General features: G+C 44.7%; 1 protein-coding gene across 1 annotated transcript; it reads right to left on the reverse strand.

Moving 5' to 3' along the window:
* Nucleotides 1-16785: 16785 nt before the first annotated feature.
* Nucleotides 16786-22008, reverse strand: LOC103653179 (uncharacterized). Its single transcript, XM_008680139.4, has 5 exons — nucleotides 21493-22008; nucleotides 20735-21347; nucleotides 19506-19913; nucleotides 17584-17780; nucleotides 16786-17369 (listed from the first exon to the last, which is right to left on the reverse strand). Exons 2-5 carry the CDS (start codon nucleotides 21210-21212, stop codon nucleotides 17124-17126), a joined length of 1329 nt encoding a protein of 442 aa, XP_008678361.1. The 5' UTR covers nucleotides 21213-21347; nucleotides 21493-22008; the 3' UTR covers nucleotides 16786-17123.
* Nucleotides 22009-24304: the final 2296 nt, after the last annotated feature.

Here is a 24304-nt window from a genome sequence, read left to right on the forward strand (position 1 = left end):
GGAATGCAGCGCGGACCCTTGGATTAGGATCCAACGGTGTGGATGTTTATGTACCCAGATCTAATCGCAACCAATGGAGCTAAGGCCTACGGTTTGGATTTAGTATCGCGAGTGTGTGATGGTTGCTTTGATCTGCACCATCAATCCACGGATCAACGATCTAGGGTAGCTTCTAATTCTAGCCGCACAGTCAAGATCCGATGGCCAGGACCCCATCGTCCCCACACGCCGAACCCTAGACCGAACAGAGCCGGCCACCCTGCTCGGCATAACACGCCGTCGAGCACGCAAATCGAGGACCCCCCACACAGACCCTGTTATTGACCGGATCGAAACGGAGGTCCGCCCGCTGTGAGTTCGATAGCCGATTGAACGGCCAGGGATGCATCTTCTTCACTCTCGCTACCGAGCGACTGCGCCCGAGCCGTGGCGGCGAACACACGGCGGCGAGCAATTCCTGCTATCCGACGCGTTGAGCTTCTACGCCTCCCGATGCTACGCGACGCAAAGAGGGTATGGATTGACAGGAGGGGAGTATTACCTGTTGTGATGCCATGGGGATCCCCCAACCACATCGCCCAGCGCTTCTGCGGCGGAGGAGACTCCGTTCAGGAATTCCCGTGGCCTGAGGGTTACAGGCACCAAATAGCTTCCTCCAACATGATCCATACTATCTGGATAACCCTCCAAGCGCCATGCCGAGGCGAAGGATCAGTGAAGACGCACATTGGCGGTGGCGCTCGATCTCTCACTTCTGTGTGCTTCTTGTTCAAGCGGATGCTCGAGGTATGCCAACGGTGGTGGTCGCGAGAGGCGGAGAGGGGAAGGCAGTAATGGCGCACGACTTTTATTCACGGAGCTGGGGGAGGTTCGTGCCGAAGATCCCGACCGAGAATCATGGGAGTCGGGCGAGTCAACCACGGACTTCGGAGGTGGTGGCGCCGGTGCGCGTGTTTTCTCTGGGAAGATGACCCTGACCCGCGAGCCCCAAGTGTAGGTGACGCCAGGGAAGCAGGAAGGGATGGGCCACGCGGCTAGTAAATAGGAAATGGGCCGAAAACGAAGAACTGAGTCCATACTACATTTTCCTTTTTATTATTTTCTATTTCTGTTTTCTTCCTTTCTAAATTCAAATTTAAATTCGAACCCTGTGCCAATTTTACCTTCAAATTATATTGTAACCTTAAAATTACTAACCTTGAAAATATATCTTTATATATATTCTGTAAATTTTATACTCTTTCTCTTTCTTTTCCATTTATTTTCTTTCCTTCTCTATTTCAATCCCTAACTCTCAATTTAGGATTCAAACTTCGTTTCAAGTCATTATTATTATTATTATTATTATTTTACTAGCATTATCATTGTTATTATTTTAATGCACAAGCAAACAGAACTCCAAAGGATGCACAAGTTATTTGAGTGTCTTTTGTTACCCATTTATTCTTGTTAAGTAGGGTGTCCACATGAGATGATGCACATAGATGACTCACAAATATATAAAGGAATGAATTTTCTCTTTTTAGACTTTTCTTACAAAGTGGGTATTACAAATCCTACCCCCCTGAAAAAGAATCTCGTCCTCGAGATTTGTAAGAAAAGGATATAGGAAGAGTGGTTTCCAATTTAACTTTCAGTTTTAATTATTTCAAAATCAAGAGCCTCTTTTTTTTTGAGTGATTAGGAAAGCATGGGTATCCATATGTATATTAATTTTATTATTTAGGGCGAAAGATGGGTTGGTTAGGGCAAGAATATCCTGGTGTAAGAAAGTTTATGGTGAGGAAGAACTCCTCGTTGGGTGGTAATGCATCTGATGATCGAGTTTGACTTCTCTCCTTCCTTGACGAGGTTGATCTTGTCCTTTTCCAGTCTTGCTCTTTGGTGTCTCCATCCGGGTTTGGGACAAGAGGCTAAGATAGATCTGTTATGTAGGTCAAGTTGTTGGGTATGGCCGAGTTGATCTAGGTCACTAGTTTAAGCTTAAGTGGATTTGGAGTATGGCTTAATCCTTTGTACCAGCATTAAGTAGCTTACTCTAGATTATATCATAATAGATTAGATAGAATCTAGATTAGGTTGGTACGACTAGATTGAACTAGTTAAGATCTCATTATTTTGGATTAGGTCCTAGTGGTTATTTTAGGATCAGATAAATATAGTGGTTAGGATAAAACAAATCTTTCATGATAAGATGAATCTATTAGGATAAGAGAGAGTCTTTTAAGATAAGATGAATTGGTTAGAATGAGATCTTTTAGGATAAGATAAATCTTTTAAGCTAGATGTATTCCAATGGGGATAATCTAGGTTGTCTAGTTATTTTATAAATATTTTTTTGTACCTATGTGTATATGCAGATGCAATTGTGGACATTACTCCACAACTCATCACACTCAATCAAAGATCCAAATCAGACAAATATCATAAGAACAAACATTCAAGTTCATAGATATCTATATAAAAGAAAATAATTTTGTTTTTGTTCCTAAGAGTAGGTCTCCTATTCCTAAAGGTCACTTTAGGTACGGGATTTCAAAGTGTGAAACCCACATTTGTCTTTAGAAAGAAAAGGTAAGAATAATCAGAGTAAGCGGAATTAGATGAGAAAGATTAAGGAAAGTTTAGAAAGGATCTGATAGTCGCCTAGAGGGGGGGTGAATAGGGTGAAACTGAAATTTATAAATATAAACACAACTACAAGCCGGGTTAGCGTTAGAAATATAAACGAGTCCGCGAGAGAGGGCGCAAAACAAATCCCAAGCGAATAAGCAAGTGAGACACGGAGATTTGTTTTACCGAGGTTCGGTTCTTGCAAACCTACTCCCCGTTGAGGAGGCCACAAAGGCCGGGTCTCTTTCAACCCTTCCCTCTCTCAAACGGTCCCACGGACCGAGTGAGCTTCTCTTCTCTAATCAAAGCCGGGAACAAAACTTCCCCGCAAGGGCCACCACACAATTGGTGCCTCTTGCCTTGATTACAATGGAGTGTGATCTCAAGAACAAGTGAGAAAGAAAAGAAGCAATCCAAGCGCAAGAGCTCAAATGTACACGGCAAATCACTCTCTCTAGTCACTAGGGTTTTGTGTGGAATTGGAGAGGATTTGATCTCTTTGAATGTGTCTAGAATTGAATGCCTAGAGCTCTTGTAGTAGTTGAGAAGTGGAAAACATGGATGCAATGAATGGTGGGGTGGTTGGGGTATTTATAGCCCCAACCACCAAATGTGGCCGTTGCTGGGAGCTCTCTGTTCGATGGCGCACCGGACAGTCCGGTGCACACCGGACAGTCCGGTGCCCCCTGCCACGTCATCGTTGCCGTTGGATTCTGACCGTTGGAGCTCTGACATGTGGCCCCGCCTGGATGTCCGGTGCACACCGGACATGCACTGTTTGATGTCCGGTGCACCGGTATGGGCAGCCCTGACGTCTGCGCGCGCTGCGCGCGCATTTAATGCTGCGCAGGGAGCCGTTGGCGCCGCAGAGAGCCGTTGCTCCGCTGGCACACCGGACAGTCCGGTGCACACCGGACAGTCCGGTGAATTATAGCGGAGCGGCTGTCGTGAAAACCCGAGGATGACGAGTTCCGGAGGCCGCGGTTCGTTGGCGCACCGGACATGTCCGGTGCACACCGGACAGTCCGGTGAATTATAGCGCGCCGGCCTCCGCGAATTCCCGAGGGCGAAGGGTTGAAGTCGAAGTCCTCTGGCGAAGGGTAGAAAACGAAGTCTACGGGCGCACCGGACACTGTCCGGTGCACACCGGACAGTCCGGTGCCTCCAGCCAGAGGTGCCCTCGGTTGCCTTATTGCTCCTTTGTTGAATCCAACACTTGGTCTTTTTATTGGCTAGATGTGAACCTTTTGCACCTGTATAACTTATACACTAGAGCAAACTAGTCAGTCCAATATTTGTGTTGGGCAATTCAACCACCAAAAATTATTTAGGAACTAGGTGTAAGCCTAATTCCCTTTCAATCTCCCCCTTTTTGGTGATTGATGCCAACACAAACCAAAGCAAATATAGAAGTGCATAATTGAACTAGTTTACATAATGTAAGTGCAAAGGTTACTTGGAATTGAGCCAATATAACTACTTACAAGATATGCAAGGAATGTTTCTTTCTTATATAACATTTTGGACCACGTTTGCACCACATGTTTTGTTTTTGCAAATTCTTTTTGTAAATCCATTTTAAAGATCTTTTGCAAATAGTCAAAGGTACATGAATAAGAGTTTGCAAAGCATTTTCAAGATTTGAAATTGTCTCCCCCTATTTCAAATGCTTTTCCTTTGACTAAACAAAACTCCCCCTAAAAGAGATCCACCTCTTAGTGTTCAAGAGGGTTTTGATATACCATTTTTGAAATACTACTTTCTCCCTCTTTTGAACATAATAGGATACCAAATGATAAAGACTTTTGGAAAGCACTAAGTTTTTGAATTTGGTGGTGGTGGTGCGGTCCTTTTGCTTTGGGCTCATTTCTCCCCCTTTTTGGCATGAATCGCCAAAAACGGAATCGTTAGAGCCCTCGAAGTAAGTTCCTCCGCTTTGGTCATAAGTAAATGAGTTAAGATTATACCAAAGACGAGGTCCGGTCCTTTTGCTTTTGAGCTTTTACTCTCTCCCCCAAGGATATAGTCCCTTTTTTTTGATGCTCATTTCTCCCAAGGAATAGAGAGTTGCTCGGAGTGATGGCGAAGCATGAGTTACGGAGTGGAAGCCTTTGTCTTCGCCGAAGACTCCAATTCCCTTTCAATATACCTATGACTTGGTTTGAAATAGACTTGAAAACACATTAGTCATAGCATATAAAAGAGATATGATCAAAGGTATTTAAATGAGCTATGTGTGCAAGCTAGCAAAAGAAATTTCTAGAATCAAGAATATTGAGCTCATGCCTAAGTCTGGTAAAAGATTGTTCATCAAGTGGCTTGGTAAAGATATCGGCTAATTGATCTTTAGTATTAATGTAAGAAATCTTGATATCCCCCTTTTGTTGGTGATCCCTAAGAAAATGATACCGAATGGCTATGTGCTTAGTGCGGCTATGCTCGACGGGATTGTCGGCCATTTTGATTGCACTCTCATTATCACATAGCAAAGGGACTTTGGTTAATTTGTAACCGTAGTCCCGCAGGGTTTGCCTCATCCAAAGCAATTGCGCGCAACAATGTCCTGCGGCAATGTACTCGGCTTCGGCGGTGGAAAGAGCGACCGAATTTTGCTTCTTTGAAGCCCAAGACACCAAGGATCTTCCCAAGAACTGGCAAGTCCCCGATGTGCTCTTCCTATTGATTTTGCACCCCGCCCAATCGGCATCCGAATAACCAAGTAAATCAAATGTGGATCCCCGAGGGTACCAAAGCCCAAACTTAGGGGTATAAGCCAAATATCTCAAGATTCGTTTTACGGCCGTAAGGTGGGATTCCTTAGGGTCGGATTGGAATCTTGCACACATGCAAACGGAAAGCATAATGTCCGGTCGAGATGCACATAAATAAAGCAATGAACCAATCATCGACCGGTATACCTTTTGATCCACGGACTTACCTCCCGTGTCGAGGTCGAGATGCCCATTAGTTCCCATGGGTGTCTTGATGGGTTTGGCATCCTTCATCCCAAACTTGTTTAGAATGTCTTGAGTGTACTTCGTTTGGCAAATGAAGGTGCCCTCTTGGAGTTGCTTGACTTGGAATCCTAGAAAATACTTCAACTCCCCCATCATCGACATCTCGAATTTCTGTGTCATGATCCTACTAAACTCTTCACATGTAGACTCGTTAGTAGACCCAAATATAATATCATCAACATAAATTTGGCATACAAACAAGTCATTCTCAAGAGTTTTAGTAAAGAGTGTAGGATCGGCCTTGCCAACTTTGAAGCCATTAGCAATAAGGAAATCTCTTAGGCATTCATACCATGCTCTTGGGGCTTGCTTGAGCCCATAAAGCGCCTTAGAGAGCCTATAGACATGGTTAGGGTACTCACTGTCTTCAAAGCCGGGAGGTTGCTCAACATAGACCTCTTCCTTGATCGGTCCATTGAGGAAGGCACTTTTCACGTCCATTTGATAGAGCTTAAAGCCATGGTAAGTAGCATAGGCCAATAATATGCGAATTGACTCAAGCCTAGCTACGGGTGCATAGGTTTCACCAAAATCCAAACCTTCGACTTGTGAATACCCTTTGGCCACGAGTCGAGCTTTGTTCCTTGTCACCACACCATGCTCATCTTGCTTGTTGCGGAAGACCCATTTGGTTCCTACAACATTTTGGTTAGGACGTGGAACTAAATGCCATACCTCGTTCCTCGTGAAATTGTTGAGCTCCTCTTGCATTGCCACCACCCAATCCGAATCTTGGAGAGCTTCCTCTACCCAGTGTGGCTCAATAGAGGAAACAAAAGAGTAATGTTCACAAAAGTGAGCAACCCGAGATCGAGTAGTTACCCCCTTATGAATGTCGCCGAGGATGGTGTCGACGGGGTGATCTCGTTGGATTGCTTGGTGAACTCTTGGGTGTGGCGGTCTTGGTTCTTCCTCATCCTCCTTTTCTTGATCATTTGCATTTCCCCCTTGATCATTGCCATTATCTTGAGGTGGCTCATCTTCTTGATTTTGCCCTTCATCAACTTGAGCCTCATCCTCATTTTGAGTTGGTGGAGATGCTTGCATGGAGGATGATGGTTGATCTTGTGCATTTGGAGGCTCTTCGGATTCCCTAGGACACACATCCCCAATGGACATGTTCCTAAGCGCTATGCATGGAGCCTGTTCTTCACCTACTTCATCAAGATCAACTTGCTCTACTTGAGAGCCGTTAGTTTCATCAAACACAACGTCACATGAGACTTCAACTAGTCCAGTGGACTTGTTAAAGACCCTATATGCCCTTGTGTTTGAGTCATAACCAAGTAAAAAGCCTTCTACAGTTTTAGGAGCAAATTTAGATTTTCTACCTCTTTTAATAAGAATGAAGCATTTGCTACCAAAAACTCTAAAATATGAAATGTTGGGCTTTTTACCGGTTAGGAGTTCATATGATGTCTTCTTGAGGATTCGGTGAAGATATAACCGGTTGATGGCGTAGCAGGCGGTGTTGACCGCTTCGGCCCAAAACCGGTCCGGTGTCTTGTACTCATCAAGCATGGTTCTTGCCATGTCCAATAGAGTTCGATTCTTCCTCTCCACTACACCATTTTGTTGTGGCGTGTAGGGAGAGGAGAACTCATGCTTGATGCCCTCCTCCTCAAGGAAGCCTTCAATTTGAGAGTTCTTGAACTCCGTCCCGTTGTCGCTTCTTATTTTCTTGATCCTTAAGCCGAACTCATTTTGAGCTCGTCTCAAGAATCCCTTTAAGGTCTCTTGGGTTTGAGATTTTTCCTGTAAAAAGAATACCCAAGTGAAGCGAGAATAATCATCCACAATAACAAGACAATACTTACTCCCGCCGATGCTTATGTAAGCAATCGGGCCGAATAGATCCATGTGGAGTAGCTCAAGCGGCCTGTCGGTCGTCATGATGTTCTTGTGTGGGTGATGGACTCCAACTTGCTTCCCCGCCTGGCATGCGCTACAAATCCTGTCTTTCTCAAAATGAACATTTGTTAATCCTAAAATGTGCTCTCCCTTTAGAAGCTTGTGAAGATTCTTCATCCCAACATGGGCTAGTCGGCGATGCCAGAGCCAACCCATGTTAGTCTTAGCAATTAAGCATGTGTTGAGTTCAGCTCTATTAAAATCCACTAAGTATAGCTGACCCTCTAACAGACCCTTAAATGCTATTGAATCATCACTTCTTCTAAAGACAGTGACACATATATCAGTAAAAAGACAGTTGTAGCCCATTTGACATAATTGGGAAACAGAAAGCAAGTTGTAATCTAATGAATCAACAAGAAAAACATTGGAAATGGAATGGTCAGGTGAAATAGCAATTTTACCCAAACCTTTGACCAACCCTTGATTTCCATCCCCGAATGTGATAGCTCGTTGGGGATCTTTGTTTTTCTCATATGAGGAGAACATCCTTTTCTCCCCGGTCATGTGGTTTGTGCACCCGCTGTCGAGTATCCAACTTGAGCCCCCGGATGCATAAACCTACAAAACAAATTTAGTTCTTGACTTTAGGTACCCAAACTGTTTTGGGTCCTTTGGCATTAGATACAAGAACTTTGGGTACCCAAACACAAGTCTTGGAATCCTTGTGTTTGCCCCCAACAAATTTGGCAACTACTTTGCCGGATTTGCTAGTAAGCACATAAGATGCATCAAAAGTTTTAAATGAAATGGCATGATCATTTGATGCATTAGGAATTTTCTTCTTAGGCAACTTAGCATGGGTTGGTTGCCTAGAGCTAGATGTCTCACCCTTATACATATAAGCATGATTAGGGCCAGAGTGAGACTTCCTAGAATGAATCTTTCTAATTTTGCTCTCAGGATAGCCGGCAGGGTACAAAATGTAACCCTCGTTATCCTGAGGCATGGGAGCCTTGCTCTTAACAAAGTTAGATAAGTTCTTTGGAGGAGCATTAAGTTTGACATTGTCTCCCCTTTGGAAGCCAATGCCATCCTTAATGCCAGGGCGTCTCCCATTATAAAGCATGCTACGAGCAAATTTAAATTTCTCATTTTCTAGATTGTGCTCGGCAATTTTAGCATCTAATTTTGCTATATGATCATTTTGTTGTTTAATTAAAGCCATATGATCAAGAATAGCATTAACATCAATATCTCTACATCTAGTGCAAATAGAAACATGCTCAAGATTAGATGTAGAGGGTTTGCAAGATTTAAGTTCTACAACCTTAGCATGCAACATTTCATTCTTGGTTCTAAGGTCGGAAATAGTAGCATTGCAAACATTAAAATCTTTAGCCTTAGCAATTAAATTTTCATTCTCTAATCTAAGGCTAGCAAGAGATGCATTCAATTCATCAATCTTAGCAAGCAAGTCAATGTTATCATCTCTAAGATTGGGAATTGAAACATTACAAACATGTGAATCAACCTTAGCATTTAAAATAGCATTTTCATTTCTAAGGTTGTTAATCATCTCACGGCAAGTGCTTAGCTCACTAGACAATTTTTCACATTTTTCTACTTCTAGAGCATAAGCCTTTTTAACCTTAACATGTTTCTTGTTTTCTTTAATTAGACAATCCTCTTGGGAGTCCAAAAGGTCATCCTTTTCATGAATAGCACTAACTAATTCATTTAACTTTTCTTTTTGAGCTATGTTAAGGTTGGCAAAAAGGGAACGCAAATTATCCTCCTCATCACTAGCATTATCATCACTAGAAGATTCATATTTAGTGGAGGAGTTGGATTTAACCTTCTTCTTTTTGCCGTCCTTTGCCATGAGGCACTTGTGGCCGACGTTGGGGAAGAGGAGTCCCTTGGTGACGGCGATGTTGGCGGCGTCCTCGTCGTCGGAGGAGTCGCTTGAGCTTTCGTCGGAATCCCATTCCCGACAAACATGGGCATCGCCGCCCTTCTTCTTGTAGTACCTTTTCTTCTCCTTTCTTCTCCCCTTCTTGTCGTCGCCTCGGTCACTGTCACTAGATATAGGACATTTAGCAATAAAATGACCGGGCTTACCACACTTGTAGCAAACCTTCTTGGAGCGGGACTTGTAGTCCTTCCCCCTCCTTTGCTTGAGGATTTGGCGGAAGCTCTTGATGACGAGCGCCATTTCCTCATTGTCGAGCTTGGAGGCGTCTATTGGTTGTCTACTTGGTGTAGCCTCCTCCTTCTTCTCCTCCGTTGCCTTGAATGCAACGGGTTGGGCTTCGGATGAGTCGCCAAGCTCGTTGATTTTCCTCGAGCCTTCTATCATGCACTCAAAACTTACAAAATGCCCGATAACTTCCTCGGGGGTCATTTTAGTATATCTAGGATTACCACGAATCAATTGAACTTGAGTGGGATTAAGAAAAATGAGAGATCTTAAAATAACATTTACCACTTCGTGGTCATCCCACTTCTTGCTCCCGAGGTTGCGCACTTGGTTTACCAAAGTCTTGAGCCGGTTGTACATGTGTTGTGGCTCCTCCCCTTTGTGAAGCCGGAACCGACCGAGCTCCCCCTCGATTGTCTCCCGCTTGGTGATCTTGGTGAGCTCATCTCCCTCGTGCGCAGTTTTGAGCACATCCCAAATCTCCTTTGCATTTTTCAACCCTTGCACTTTGTTGTATTCTTCCTTGCTTAGAGAGGCAAGGAGTATGGTTGCGGCTTGAGAGTTGAAGTGCTCGATTTGGGCTACCTCATCCTCATCATAATTCTCATCCCCTATTGATGGTACCTGTACACCAAACTCAACAACATCCCATATACCTTTGTGGAGCGAGATTAGATGAAATTGCATTAAATCGCTCCACCTAGCGTAATCTTCACCATCAAAAGCTGGTGGTTTGCCTAATGGGACGGAAAGTAAAGGTGTATGTTTGGAAATGCGAGGGTAGCGTAGGGGGATCTTACTATACTTCTTGCGCTCTTGGCGCTTAGAAGTGACGGAGGGGGCATCGGAGTCGGAGGTCGACGTTGATGAAGTGTCGGTCTCGTAGTAGACCACCTTCCTCATCCTCTTGTGCTTGTCGCCTTTCCGATGCGGCTTGTGGGAAGAAGATTTTTCCTTCTTTTCTTTGTGGTGAGAAGAAGATTTCTTCTCCTTCCCTTTGTTGGAGGAGCTCTTCTTCTTCTCCCTCCTTTTGGTGCGGGACTCTTCCGATGAAGTGCTCCCGTAGCTTGTAGTGGGCTTTTCGCCGGTCTCCATCTCCTTCTTGGCGTGATCTCCCGACATCACTTCGAGCGGTTAGGCTCTAATGAAGCACCGGGCTCTGATACCAATTGATAGTCGCCTAGAGGGGGGGTGAATAGGGCGAAACTGAAATTTATAAATATAAACACAACTACAAGCCGGGTTAGCGTTAGAAATATAAACGAGTCCGCGAGAGAGGGCGCAAAACAAATCCCAAGCGAATAAGCAAGTGAGACACGGAGATTTGTTTTACCGAGGTTCGGTTCTTGCAAACCTACTCCCCGTTGAGGAGGCCACAAAGGCCGGGTCTCTTTCAACCCTTCCCTCTCTCAAACGGTCCCACGGACCGAGTGAGCTTCTCTTCTCTAATCAAAGCCGGGAACAAAACTTCCCCGCAAGGGCCACCACACAATTGGTGCCTCTTGCCTTGATTACAATGGAGTGTGATCTCAAGAACAAGTGAGAAAGAAAAGAAGCAATCCAAGCGCAAGAGCTCAAATGTACACGGCAAATCACTCTCTCTAGTCACTAGGGTTTTGTGTGGAATTGGAGAGGATTTGATCTCTTTGAATGTGTCTAGAATTGAATGCCTAGAGCTCTTGTAGTAGTTGAGAAGTGGAAAACATGGATGCAATGAATGGTGGGGTGGTTGGGGTATTTATAGCCCCAACCACCAAATGTGGCCGTTGCTGGGAGCTCTCTGTTCGATGGCGCACCGGACAGTCCGGTGCACACCGGACAGTCCGGTGCCCCCTGCCACGTCATCGTTGCCGTTGGATTCTGACCGTTGGAGCTCTGACATGTGGCCCCGCCTGGATGTCCGGTGCACACCGGACATGCACTGTTTGATGTCCGGTGCACCGGTATGGGCAGCCCTGACGTCTGCGCGCGCTGCGCGCGCATTTAATGCTGCGCAGGGAGCCGTTGGCGCCGCAGAGAGCCGTTGCTCCGCTGGCACACCGGACAGTCCGGTGCACACCGGACAGTCCGGTGAATTATAGCGGAGCGGCTGTCGTGAAAACCCGAGGATGACGAGTTCCGGAGGCCGCGGTTCGTTGGCGCACCGGACATGTCCGGTGCACACCGGACAGTCCGGTGAATTATAGCGCGCCGGCCTCCGCGAATTCCCGAGGGCGAAGGGTTGAAGTCGAAGTCCTCTGGCGAAGGGTAGAAAACGAAGTCTACGGGCGCACCGGACACTGTCCGGTGCACACCGGACAGTCCGGTGCCTCCAGCCAGAGGTGCCCTCGGTTGCCTTATTGCTCCTTTGTTGAATCCAACACTTGGTCTTTTTATTGGCTAGATGTGAACCTTTTGCACCTGTATAACTTATACACTAGAGCAAACTAGTCAGTCCAATATTTGTGTTGGGCAATTCAACCACCAAAAATTATTTAGGAACTAGGTGTAAGCCTAATTCCCTTTCAGGATCAGAGTATCAAAGGTAAGTAGACAATGGTTATCCAGTTCTATCTAGGTTTCGTCCTACAGTCAACATTCCTCTGATACCACTTCTGTCACACCCGGGTTTCGGAGCACCAAGACCCGGGCGCGAACATAATCACCAGGTGTGCTGGGACCAAGTCTCACACATATGATGAATCATGGCACAGGATCGAATGTCACATCTTTACTATATAATAGGAGTTCTATACAAAATAAACAATTACATTATAAGGAGACAACGGTCCAGCAACCCAAAGTTGACTGGAAGACGACGACCTAGACCTAGACCTCTCACGAACTCATCGCAGCATCCTCCAAGCGCCTCATCCTGCGGTACCTGTTCTTGACCTGTGGGGGGGGGTGTGAGACAGCAAGAGTGAGCTCACATACGTTCATCGCTCAACAAGTTGTGGGGAATAATGTGCATGAACTCGCCAAAGATGGGAGCTCATGAAGTGTAAGGCTTATCAAAGAGGATGGTTGAAGCTGAGCATTGCTTTTTAAAGTTGGTCAAAATTTTATTAGCAGTTACTAAGTATAAGTAAATACCAACCCAATTAAATAGTAGAACAAAAGTAACAACATCACCTGCAATGCAATGCATATGATAAATTGAATTTAGTTCCATAAATTAATCATGTGAGGGTCCGAGCTGCTCATGACCGTGAGCACGGCTAGTATACCAGTTTTACACTCTGCAGAGGTGGTACCCTTTACCCACAAGTCATGTTACCCATCTGCCAAGGGATCGCGACTTCCCATACACCTCTACCGAGGAGGCGAGGCAGGGTAACACTACGAGGCCTTTACAAAGTTCCACTAGCTTCAGAAAACCCGCTACAGTTTATAGGAAGCTCCAATGCAGGAATCCCTTGCAGGACCGCCATCGCAGCAAAATCCTCCCGAGGGCCTCCCTACACTGACCACTCCCCTACTGCCCTTGCCCCTTTCGGGTAAGGTAGTCCTCCACTAGCTTTCCTAATTAGTCAGCCAAGGGCGTCCCATTAAACCCTTGTGGTGGCACGTGGTTCTCAAGTTAAGCTCTATGTTCCAATTAACATTAATGATCTTGACATGAATAGTAAATAACAACAGATAACAAAAGTATAATCATGAATAATGTATCTTCATACCCAAAACCACATAAAGCACTAGCAAGTACTACCCAAAAAGTTCAGTGGTGAACAAGGTATAAAGATAATCAAACTAGGGTAACCTATTGGGTCCCATCAAAATTAACCTATGCAGATCATTATGATTAATTAGAACATGAGTGGGTAAAAAGAAGTGATCAAGGGCACAACTTGCCTGGGACTTGAGATTCCAGGTACCAGGATGATCTTCAGGTGGCTCGTAACCTCGCGCTAGTCGTAGCAATACAAACAAACATGACATAGGCAAAATTAACATCACATCAAACATATATGCAAAATACATAATAATGATCTATATATTGAAATAAGATCACAGGAACAGGAATTATAATTTTTGGAGTTACAGATTTTAAGTTATGAATTTTCAAAGGTTTTATGTGTTTGAAATAGAATTAGATGAGGAATAAATTTTCTTACTGTTTTCATGACCAAACAGAGGCTCTAAGTGATGGAGAATAAAAGTACAAAATTTTAGAAACTGGAATGGAGTAATTTGGAGCTCATATGAATTTTCTATGAATTATCAAAGTTCTAGCATATATTTTCACATTAAAAATTCTTTTATAATTCAATTTCTCGGGTTTTATAATACTCTGGACTGGGCCTCAAAATCTGAGAACAGCAGGGGGCTCTGCGCAAGATATTTTAGACTCAGTGCATAGCAAAAATGGACGGCGGGTTTATTTCAATGAAACCGAGGGGCTCTTAAGTAAAATGGACCCGTGAAGGGGTATCGGCCAAGTTGGGCTGTCCGATCAAACGTGAGCGATCCAGATTAAATCCCGAGCCAACCAAATGGAATGCAGCGCGGACCCTTGGATTAGGATCCAACGGTGTGGATGTTTATGTACCCAGATCTAATCGCAACCAATGGAGCTAAGGCCTACGGTTTGGATTTAGTATCGCGAGTGTGTGATGGTTGCTTTGATCTGCACCATCAATCCACGGATCAACGATCTAGGGTAGCTTCTAATTCTAGCCGCACAGTCAAGATCCGATGGCCAGGACCCCATCGTCCCCACACGCCGAACCCCAGACCGAACAGAGCCGGCCACCCTGCTCGGCATAACACGCCGTCGAGCACGCAAATCGAGGACCCCCCACACGGACCCTGTTATTGACCGGATCGAAACGGAGGTCCGCCCGCTGTGAGTTCGATAGCCGATTGAACGGCCAGGGATGCATCTTCTTCACTCTCGCTACCGAGCGACTGCGCCCGAGCCGTGGCGGCGAACACACGGCGGCGAGCAATTCCTGCTATCCGACGCGTTGAGCTTCTACGCCTCCCGATGCTACGCGACGCAAAGAGGGTATGGATTGACAGGAGGGGAGTATTACCTGTTGTGATGCCATGGGGATCCCCCAACCACATCGCCCAGCGCTTCTGCGGCGGAGGAGACTCCGTTCAGGAATTCCCGTGGCCTGAGGGTTACAGGCACCGAATAGCTTCCTCCAACATGATCCATACTATCTGGATAACCCTCCAAGCGCCATGCCGAGGCGAAGGATCAGTGAAGACGCACATTGGCGGTGGCGCTCGATCTCTCACTTCTGTGTGCTTCTTGTTCAAGCGGACGCTCGAGGTATGCCAACGGTGGTGGTCGCGAGAGGTGGAGAGGGGAAGGCAGTAACGGCGCACGACTTTTATTCACGGAGCTGGGGGAGGTTCGTGCCGAAGATCCCGACCGAGAATCATGGGAGTCGGGCGAGTCAACCACGGACTTCGGAGGTGGTGGCGCCGGTGCGCGTGTTTTCTCTGGGAAGATGACCCTGACCCGCGGGCCCCAAGTGTAGGTGACGCCAGGGAAGCAGGAAGGGATGGGCCACGCGGCTAGTAAATAGGAAATGGGCCGAAAACGAAGAACTGAGTCCATACTACATTTTCCTTTTTATTATTTTCTATTTCTGTTTTCTTCCTTTCTAAATTCAATTTTGAATTCAAATTTAAATTCGAACCCTGTGCCAATTTTACCCTCAAATTATATTGTAACCTTAAAATTACTAACCTTGAAAATATATCTTTATATATATATTCTGTAAATTTTATACTCTTTCTCTTTCTTTTCCATTTATTTTCTTTCCTTCTCTATTTCAATCCCTAACTCTCAATTTAGGATTCAAACTTCGTTTCAAGTCATTGTTATTATTATTATTATTATTTTACTAGCATTATCATTGTTATTATTTTAATGCACAAGCAAACAGAACTCCAAAGGATGCACAAGTTATTTGAGTGTCTTTTGTTACCCATTTATTCTTGTTAAGTAGGGTGTCCACATGAGATGATGCACATAGATGACTCACAAATATATAAAGGAATGAATTTTCTCTTTTTAGACTTTTCTTACAAAGTGGGTATTACACATGTAATCCCCACTGAGACATCGGCGGCTGAAATTGAGGGAAAACAAATGGTTGCTGCTGTATCTGCTGTGGAAAACAAGACTGTTGCTGTTAAGTTTGTGATCCAAAATTCTAAAGAAGTCGGCCAAGTTGGCGAGCGAAGCGGAGGCCCGTCGCCGGGAGGCTTGGACCGGAGTGCAGCGATGCCAACTGGCCTTCCCGCGACCCAGGGACACCTAGGGGTAGGGTTTCACCTCTATAAATATCTTTGTAAGCCACAGGAGATATTTATCTTATTTGTAAATCTCCTGCGATCTTATTTGAGATTACTGTTCATGTGGGCTCACTTCCAATTATTAGTAGATGAAAAGTATGTATAGAAAATGATATTTTATAGTTATAGTGGGGTATAGGGAAAGTATTTAGTGGAAACCACTGCGGTAGATAAAAAAATAAGGGGTGAAATGTTAATGATGTGACGCAAAAAATGATATAGGAGGAACCGCTGTGGATAGCCTAAGCCCGCAGCGTTGCCCTCTGGTCAGACCCCTACGCGTTTGCTCTCTTCTCTCTCCCTTTATATGTGACACAAAACACTATTCGTTCCTATAGCGGTGGACCAACGAGTAATTGTTAGTAGATGAAAAATTAATAGTACATAAAAAGTAGGTATAGAAAATGAAATTTTATGTTTATAGTCAGGTTTAGGGGGAGTATTTAGAGGGAACCGCTGTCGGAGATGAAAAAGTAGAGAATAACCTATTGATGATGTGACATAAAAATGTAATATAATGGAAGAAATTTAGAGTAAACTGTTGCGGATAGTTTGACACAGATTTGGTGAGCCACTGCATGCATCGAGACTGACTGCGTGTCGTGAAAGGAAGACTCGACGACGCCACGGCAGGTTCTTCTCTTGCATCATGGCCTCTCGGCAGAGCCGGCCGCACGCCTGGCGAGCTGCATCGTAGCAGCCATGCATGACCGGAGGCTGGAAGCCCAAGCAAGTGAAGTGCCCTGGGTCTGTCTGCGTGCAGTTGCAGCCGTGCAGACGCAATGCAATCACCGGAGGCTTCAGAGAACAAAAAAAAAGTTCGGTGCAACCAACCAACCAACCAACGCAGCACGGCAGCCTCTGCATACTGCATGTGCTGCACTGCATCCTCCTTGTTCAACACAGATTACACGAGGGTTTAAGAAACCATATGCTTCCGGTGAAGTGAAACGAAGCATGTTGCCCCATGCTGCACTGTATAAACTAAACTCAGTGATCAGCGTGCAGCAACACATGTGTAAGCCCTACTTTGGTTTGGTATGTGCATCCTCAATTCAACCTGAAGGCATGTACATATCTCAGAAGGTAAACGAAGTGAATGGCAAGGGAGATCTCTGGCGCGGCATGACATGCTGCGTCGGTCAACAGGGGAAGAGGATCGGGGACCCGTCGCGGCGCAGCCGGTTCTCCGTGAGGCCCACCTTGCTCAGCTTCTCCTCGCACCACAGCAGCTGCTCCCTGCTCAGCTTCCCCACCCGGAGCACCCGCGACACGACCTTGACATCGATCAGGGCGAGCAGCAGCTGCACCTCCTCCACTGTGCCTGGCCAGGTCTTGCTCTTCCACCCTTTCCTCTTCTTCAGCAGCTCCTTCACCTTCGCCTCTTTCTGCAGGTTTTGATGCGTTATTACCAGCTGTGAGTCAAGGAAGACTTGTGCAAGGGTCGGGTCATGTGTTGTGTTGCAGACTCAACAACCACGCCACCACCGGAATCAAATGCTAGGAAAGATGTGTCCTGCTACTGGCTGTTTAGAAGGGACCATATGGACAGTGCAGAAATGAACACATTACGGAGGGATTACCCCAAAGGATAAGGCTTACCTTATCGAGCGAAGACTGCACCTGTTGGATCGAGCTTCCAGTGTGGCCATGAGCACTCATAAGGACACCACCCTTTCTCTTGTCCTTCTTCAGGAAAAGGCGGAAAGTTAGGATAGATTCCTCTAACAGTTTGATGAGGTCGTGCGCCGAAATCGCTGGCTCCATCTGATCGTCGGTGTTGTCTTTCCTATCTACGACTGAATCGAGAGAACGGAAATGATAAGCAGAATAATAGTATTAACAAACGTTACCGAGCGTGAATCATTCCGGTATGCAATACAAACAACCGATCAAATACGTAACACTAAAAACAGACGTTAGGACGCCACAGATTTGGAAACCTAGTAAAAGAAAAGGAAGCTTACGCACGCAAAAGAGTAACTAAGAGATTCGTGACAGAATGAAACAAAGATATAGCTGTGTTTACTGTGCTACTGCACTCAGTAATTGTTTCCTTGCTGTAGAATAAAGTACAATCTATTGCATGATTCGGTATGGGATTATAAGTACCCCACATTAAACATGTTGCAGCAGTAACTGGAAAGAACTCAGCAGTAATGTAGTCAGGCATTATTGAAGCACAGAAACTCAACAAACTAGCTGTAGTAGGTACAAGTATTGACAAGAAAAAAAAAAGAAAATACTAACATTTACAGCTCAGGAAATTCTTGTGCATGGCATACTGATCCGTATTAAAATTGCAGATGAAAAATCAAACAAATGTGTACCAATTTAGTTCTAGACTTATTGACCTTAATTGTAGGAATAATGAAACAAGCAGCTCTTAGTTCCAAACATACATACTCAAGTTACCATCTTTCTAAAAGAGATCGAATAATGGTACGAAACTAACCACTGCCAATATCTTCACCGCTGTTAGATGGACATGAAATAGAAAAGAACCCATATTCAACACAGTACACCACTGTTGAATGCTCCTTAATAATGCCAATGTACAGCAGATTGAATTGGATTGTACCACGTGAAATATGCAGCATTCAGTAATTGAACCTATTTATTGTAGTACTAGGCTAGTACAGCACATAAATTAGAATAGCCATAGGTGTAATCTGCACTACACTTACACCCCATTTGATTGGATGTCAGTATTCAGGGCCAAAATTTGGAAATGGAAATGGCAGACCCAAATCCAGTGTTTGGTTGAATTTGTTATTCAGAAACTTCCTCCGTTTTCGTGTGGTATTCAGCCCAACGAGCACAGCGTTGCGACGATTCCGAGCCAAGACCCTCCATATTCGTTGGAAACAGCGTCTCATGCCACCCAAACACTAGCATTGGATTTAAGCTCAATTCCCACCTAGTTTTGGTATTGGACACATTTCAATTCCATGGCTTTGAATGCTGGCATCAAACGGAGCGTTAACGTGAACAAAAGAAAATGCCCCTCGTGTATAGGCAATATCAGAACAGCTATTTGTCCTCGGCATCATGATTTTAAACCATTTCTAAAAGACTGTACATGATTCAAAATCAAGTTCACACCATTATCAAATAGATTGAACTTCTGGAACCATTTTTTCATGTAAACAAACAGGATTAATTTGTGCCATGCAAACAGGGAACATCTGACATACCTAGCGAACAATAAGCATTCAAGAGTTACAATCCAAGATATCTCATAATGGAAAGGTCCAAGACTAAGAGAAACAATTCTAAGTAAAATTAATTGAAAACCATTAGGCATTTGCTAAACACCTGAACCACACCTGCTGCCGTTTTGATCTCGAGTGCATGGTTTAGGGTTTGTTTGAATTTGAATTAATAGCATGACAACATAAGTCTATAAAACCATAACCAACACTAAGTTCAGTGTAACATTCTACAGCCCACAGGAACACATTTTGATGGTAATAGGCTACATTTATGTAAAAAATGCAGCAATTTAATCCAAATAATCTTACCTTGAAAAGTGGGGACCTGAAGCAACTTTGACAACAAGCTCCGAGACCGTGCATATATCTCAACACGGGTACCATGCTCAAATGGCTCATTTTCAATGAATCTCTGCAGCAGGACCTGGAATTGCTGGAATGCTTGAGCAGCAGAATTATAGGTTGTAGGATTATCAGGTTGTGCTGCAACGATAAGGCTCAGGTGCACATAGGTGCAATGCAGAGCCTCCCAGCTTAATGCAATATGAGCAACATATGCAGTCTCAAGTGTCTGGTAAGGATCATATCCGCTTTGCTGTTGTTGAAGTTGTTCACAATCCTCCGGGAGCTCATCTTTTCTTTTGAATGAGAGGTTGCGCAGGGTAGACGCCAATTTTGATGCTGATCTTGGAGACTTTTTGGACATGTTCAGTGACTCTACAAAGGTTTTTCCAAAACCATCAGACTTGCTTAAGTATGAAGAAAGCATTATTTAAATATTTCAGAAATCATTGGCACAGCAAACAGCAGTAAAATGACAATGTCAAAACCATTAAGCAATAGTACACACAGAAGAGAAATTGGCTACTTCAATGAGATACAGAAATCACTTGAACTGTCGTGGTACATGGGCACCAGAGTAAGCAAAAAATTTAGGATTCCGGTATCTGGGAAACACTAGGCGGAAGATGACAACAGTGGTTGATTGTGTTTTTCTTGCCGTTTTGAGTGATGTGTCTGATGCTACGGTTTCATTTTAAAAGAAAGAAAACGGTTTCAGAAAGAATACTAGCGATAATTGTGGGCATACCAAATGAGACATGCAACTACCACAGAACACTTGTATTCATTAAGCCACTTTACAGGAGTTGGGACCACAGTTTAAAATGCTAACAAGGCCCCATGTTGGCCACACAATCTATAACACTAGAATAGCAACAGGTGGACCCTGATAACTAAGAAGTACCCGAGACAAACATGGATAATTTTGTAGCATCAGACTAGATACATGCATAATCACATGCACACAAAAAAGACTATGTACACACATCACAATCCACATTACAACCAACTGCATGTGAGAAGCTACAGCCAAGCATATAGGAGAACATCCATAGCAGTGTTTTTAAGGCATCGCCTAGATGACCAGGCGCTCGAATAATTCTAGTTGCCTTGCTCGCCTATGCGTTAAGGCGGTGGTCCAACGCCTCGCCTTACTGCCTTAAGAACATTGATCCATAGTCAGTTACATCTTTTACCTGGATCCTTCATGAGCTGTGCGATCATCTTATGAAACACCAGCATACTCTCGCAGTACTTATCATACAGTGAATCCAACCCACACAGCGGGAAGCCGTCACCGACACCCGACTCCAGCCACTCCGTGGGGCTGCCCCCTTCCTCCTCGTCGCCATCCTCCTCGACCTCGGCGCACTCGTCCTCGGGGATGAGCACCATGAAGCTGTTCTTCCTGAGCTCCTTGAGCCTCCGCTTCACCTCATTCGTGATGAAATCATCGTCGTCGTCCTCCTCTTCTTCAACCACCCCATTGCCCGCGCCTCCACCATCCACCGCCACCTCGGCATTGTTCCCCTCCCCGATGCCAGGCTTCTGCTCCACCAGGCCCCGAGGGGTCACATTCCCAGCGCTGGCGTCGTCGTCGGATTCTATTACCTCTCCCCCGCCCCGGGCGCTCTTATTCCCCTTCCTGAACTTCTTAATCTTGAAGAAATCCATCAGCACGGAGTTGCCCAAGGCTACGATATAAACCCTGAAAGCTCAAACAGAACCTCCCAAAAAGATCCCTCCTTTCTCTTTCTTTTCGCCGATCCTTGATCCCAAAGTCGGCCAAGCAACTTTGTTTTCCTTTCCCTGCAAACAGCACAGGTATCAGGGAGCGGACGGATAAAAGACGGGGAGCGCGCCGGAGGTGACGCCCCTGAAATGGACATCTAAAACAAACCCTAAGAAATCGCGGACTCGCGCCGCGCCGTGCCGTGCTCGGCGGCCGAAATACCTCGGGAGAAGCGACTACCCAGACGCTTGCCGCAGCTCGAATGCGGGATCAATCTAGCACCGGACCAGCCCGACGCCACGCACCCACAAGATCCGCCGAATCCGAGCCCGCCCCGGCTCGTCGCAGAGGAAGCCAGTTCACGAGTGCGAGGGTGAGGCGGCGGCGACCGGCATCTCCCGTTGATCCTGAGGGTGTGAGGCCCCGCTCCCGGAGTGGTCGGCGCTGAGGCTGCTGGTTTCGTCGTCGCCTGTAGAGTGGAGACACGCCGATCGCCGACTCTGGCCCGTTCGCCTCGTCGGTGTGGCCGTGCGGGAGCTGGATGCTGGAATCCAGCCAGTCCCTGCAAATAGTGCAATCCAATCTTTCGAGGGTTTAAGCGGGGGGAGCAACCGCCTGCTTTAGGCTGTGGTTAATGGCGGTGGTTGTGATTAGCGGGAGGTCAAAGATGGAAGCACAGAGAGCATGTGGACTGTGGCTTGTGAGGGGGACTGTGGAGTGCATCGGATACCGCGCATGAGAGTACGACGCCTGTCGCTGTCACTGGTATCTCTCGCCGCTGTGGGTCCCGCTGCATGGGTGGTCAGTGGCAGTGGTGGCTCACTGGCTATCGCTCCGGTAGTCCGGTATGCGGACGAAGGACGGGGATCGACCATTTTTAAAAACTCAAAATCATCGAATGAATAGCTTTTGTCATTTGAAGACTGTCTTTAGTTATACCTATGATCGTTTAAAACACGTTTTGCACATATATTGTATTGTTCACAGAATCACAAGATCAAATTTAAAATAAGGGCCCGTTTGTTTCGTTGGAATTGAATTCCATTTTAATAATTATAATTTAGACAAATCTAATTAAGTTTATATATTTATATATGTAATATATTTGTATATTATCCTAAATCATATGAGAGAGATAGTTATATAATACATTTATGTTATATAGGCGCAAGTAAAAGAGTGTGCTATAAGTTGTACATCGGAAAATTAGCATGTAAATCTATAGAATCAATTTTCATCCCTCACCACATGAATTTGAAATAGACTTATATGATAACTTTGGAAAGTGGTGGAATCTCATATTCTAAAAAATAGTCTATTCCATTAGTAAGATTCCAATTCCTCGAAATGAAAGGAAACAAACGGGGCCTAAGAGATATAATGTGTAAGTTGCTGAAACATGATCAGATAACACAAAGGATCAATCGTACCCGGAAAAAAAGCTAGTGCACGCTTGAAATACTTTAAAATGCAAAAGTGTTGGTTCTCAGCTTCAACTAAAATAAAACAGGAGCTTACACAGATCACCAAAACTAACCGATAGTTTGATGACCCGAAAACGTTCTTAGTAAGTTAGTTCACCTTCAGTGGGTAATATAAAATATGAGACACGAAACTGTAGATGATATTATTTAACACTGCTTATATAAAATAAAGTTTGAGATAGAGGATGATATAGAGAATATGATTAAACAAATTAAGTTAGAGATCTCAACCAATAACTTTTTCATGTCTGAGTGCCAAAGCTAGCTTGCGGGTACAAAGGGTTGACTTCGCCAGATTGCTCCCTTTAGTGCCACAAGACAGCTATTAGCGTGGCTGAGATGTCTAGTCGGTCTCATCGCATTTTACGTGCTCAACCCTGAGCACTCTCAAAAAAAAAACTCTAAACCTTCCATTTTAAATTGGATTCGACTGAAATTTGGCACAAAGCATTTCATAGTAAGAAAAATATTTGTAGGGTTTCAATGTATCATATCCATCAATTTGGCGAGAATTGATCAAACCATTCTTCAGACTATGGTTTTCACAAAGACTGACAAAATTTACAAACTTTAAACTTAGTTTCAAGAAATCGCACAAAACAGGAAAGGAGTGGTTTAGAGAGAGTGTAAGATCAAGAATTAAATAATTCTTGCTAGAGGAGGGTGGATAGTCGGTTTCAACTAAAATCAAAGACACTTGAAAATTTAATTAGAACAACAAGAGAATTAAATAATATACCCTATGTCTAGCTAAAATTTGGTCTACAAGACTACAACCTAGGGTGAACAAGTGATCAAATTAATTGACAAGACAATGATGGGCACAATAAGCACAAAAGATGAAGATTGCAAGAATGAAATCAACAAGGAGACCGTATTTTTTTACCATGGTCTCTGTGATTTGTCTATTATCCCTAATCCACGTTTAGGTAGAATCAATGCACTCATTTGCTCCTCTATCAAGACACCGCTTGATCTTTGAGCCAAGTGATTAAGGAATCACTGAAACCTTGATTCCATTAATTATTGCTTTTGTCGTGCCGACGAGGCAAGCACATGCCTCTCACGGTCTCCTCTACAACTTCACAAGCTTCTCGAAGAGCTCGACAGAGTCACCACTAGGCCATCTAGGAGGTGGCAACCTCCAAGAGTAATAAGCTGATGACTCTCGCTTGATGATTCACCTAGAGCCTCAAGATCAATCCGATGACGCAACACACCAGAATCAATCAATCACTCATTAGAATGCAATCTCAAGCTAAGATTATGAGTGAGAGTGTTTTGAGGACTCAAGTGTGCTCAATGTGTGCAAATAATGGCCAGAATAGCTGCCCCTAAACAAAACTAGCTGTTATGAGCAAACTACCCCCTTTCTGTGCACTCGCGGACGGTCGTACCCTAGAGCCGGACGGTCCGCCCCTCACTATAACGACTATTTTCTGTTTGAAAAGTGTGTCGGAGCTATCAGAAAAGAGAGACACGGACGGTCCACGACATTAGAACATGAACACCCTTAACTCTGCCCACCTGACTTTAATATGGGCGGACAG

The sequence above is a fragment of the Zea mays genome, chromosome 4, assembly GCF_902167145.1.
Source record: "Zea mays cultivar B73 chromosome 4, Zm-B73-REFERENCE-NAM-5.0, whole genome shotgun sequence".
NCBI classification, from domain to species: domain Eukaryota; kingdom Viridiplantae; phylum Streptophyta; class Magnoliopsida; order Poales; family Poaceae; genus Zea; species Zea mays.

What these genes read in the sequence shown, in the direction of transcription:
- LOC103653179 (XM_008680139.4), bottom strand. Translation starts at nt 21,212, where the DNA reads ATGGATTTCTTCAAGATTAAGAAGTTCAGGAAGGGGAATAAGAGCGCC. An exon ending in ACAGCTCATGAAGGATCCAG is followed by an intron (nt 19,914 to 20,734) that starts GTAAAAGATGTA and finishes AAACCTTTGTAG; the next exon opens with AGTCACTGAACATGTCCAAA. An exon ending in TCAGGTCCCCACTTTTCAAG is followed by an intron (nt 17,781 to 19,505) that starts GTAAGATTATTT and finishes CTCTCGATTCAG; the next exon opens with TCGTAGATAGGAAAGACAAC.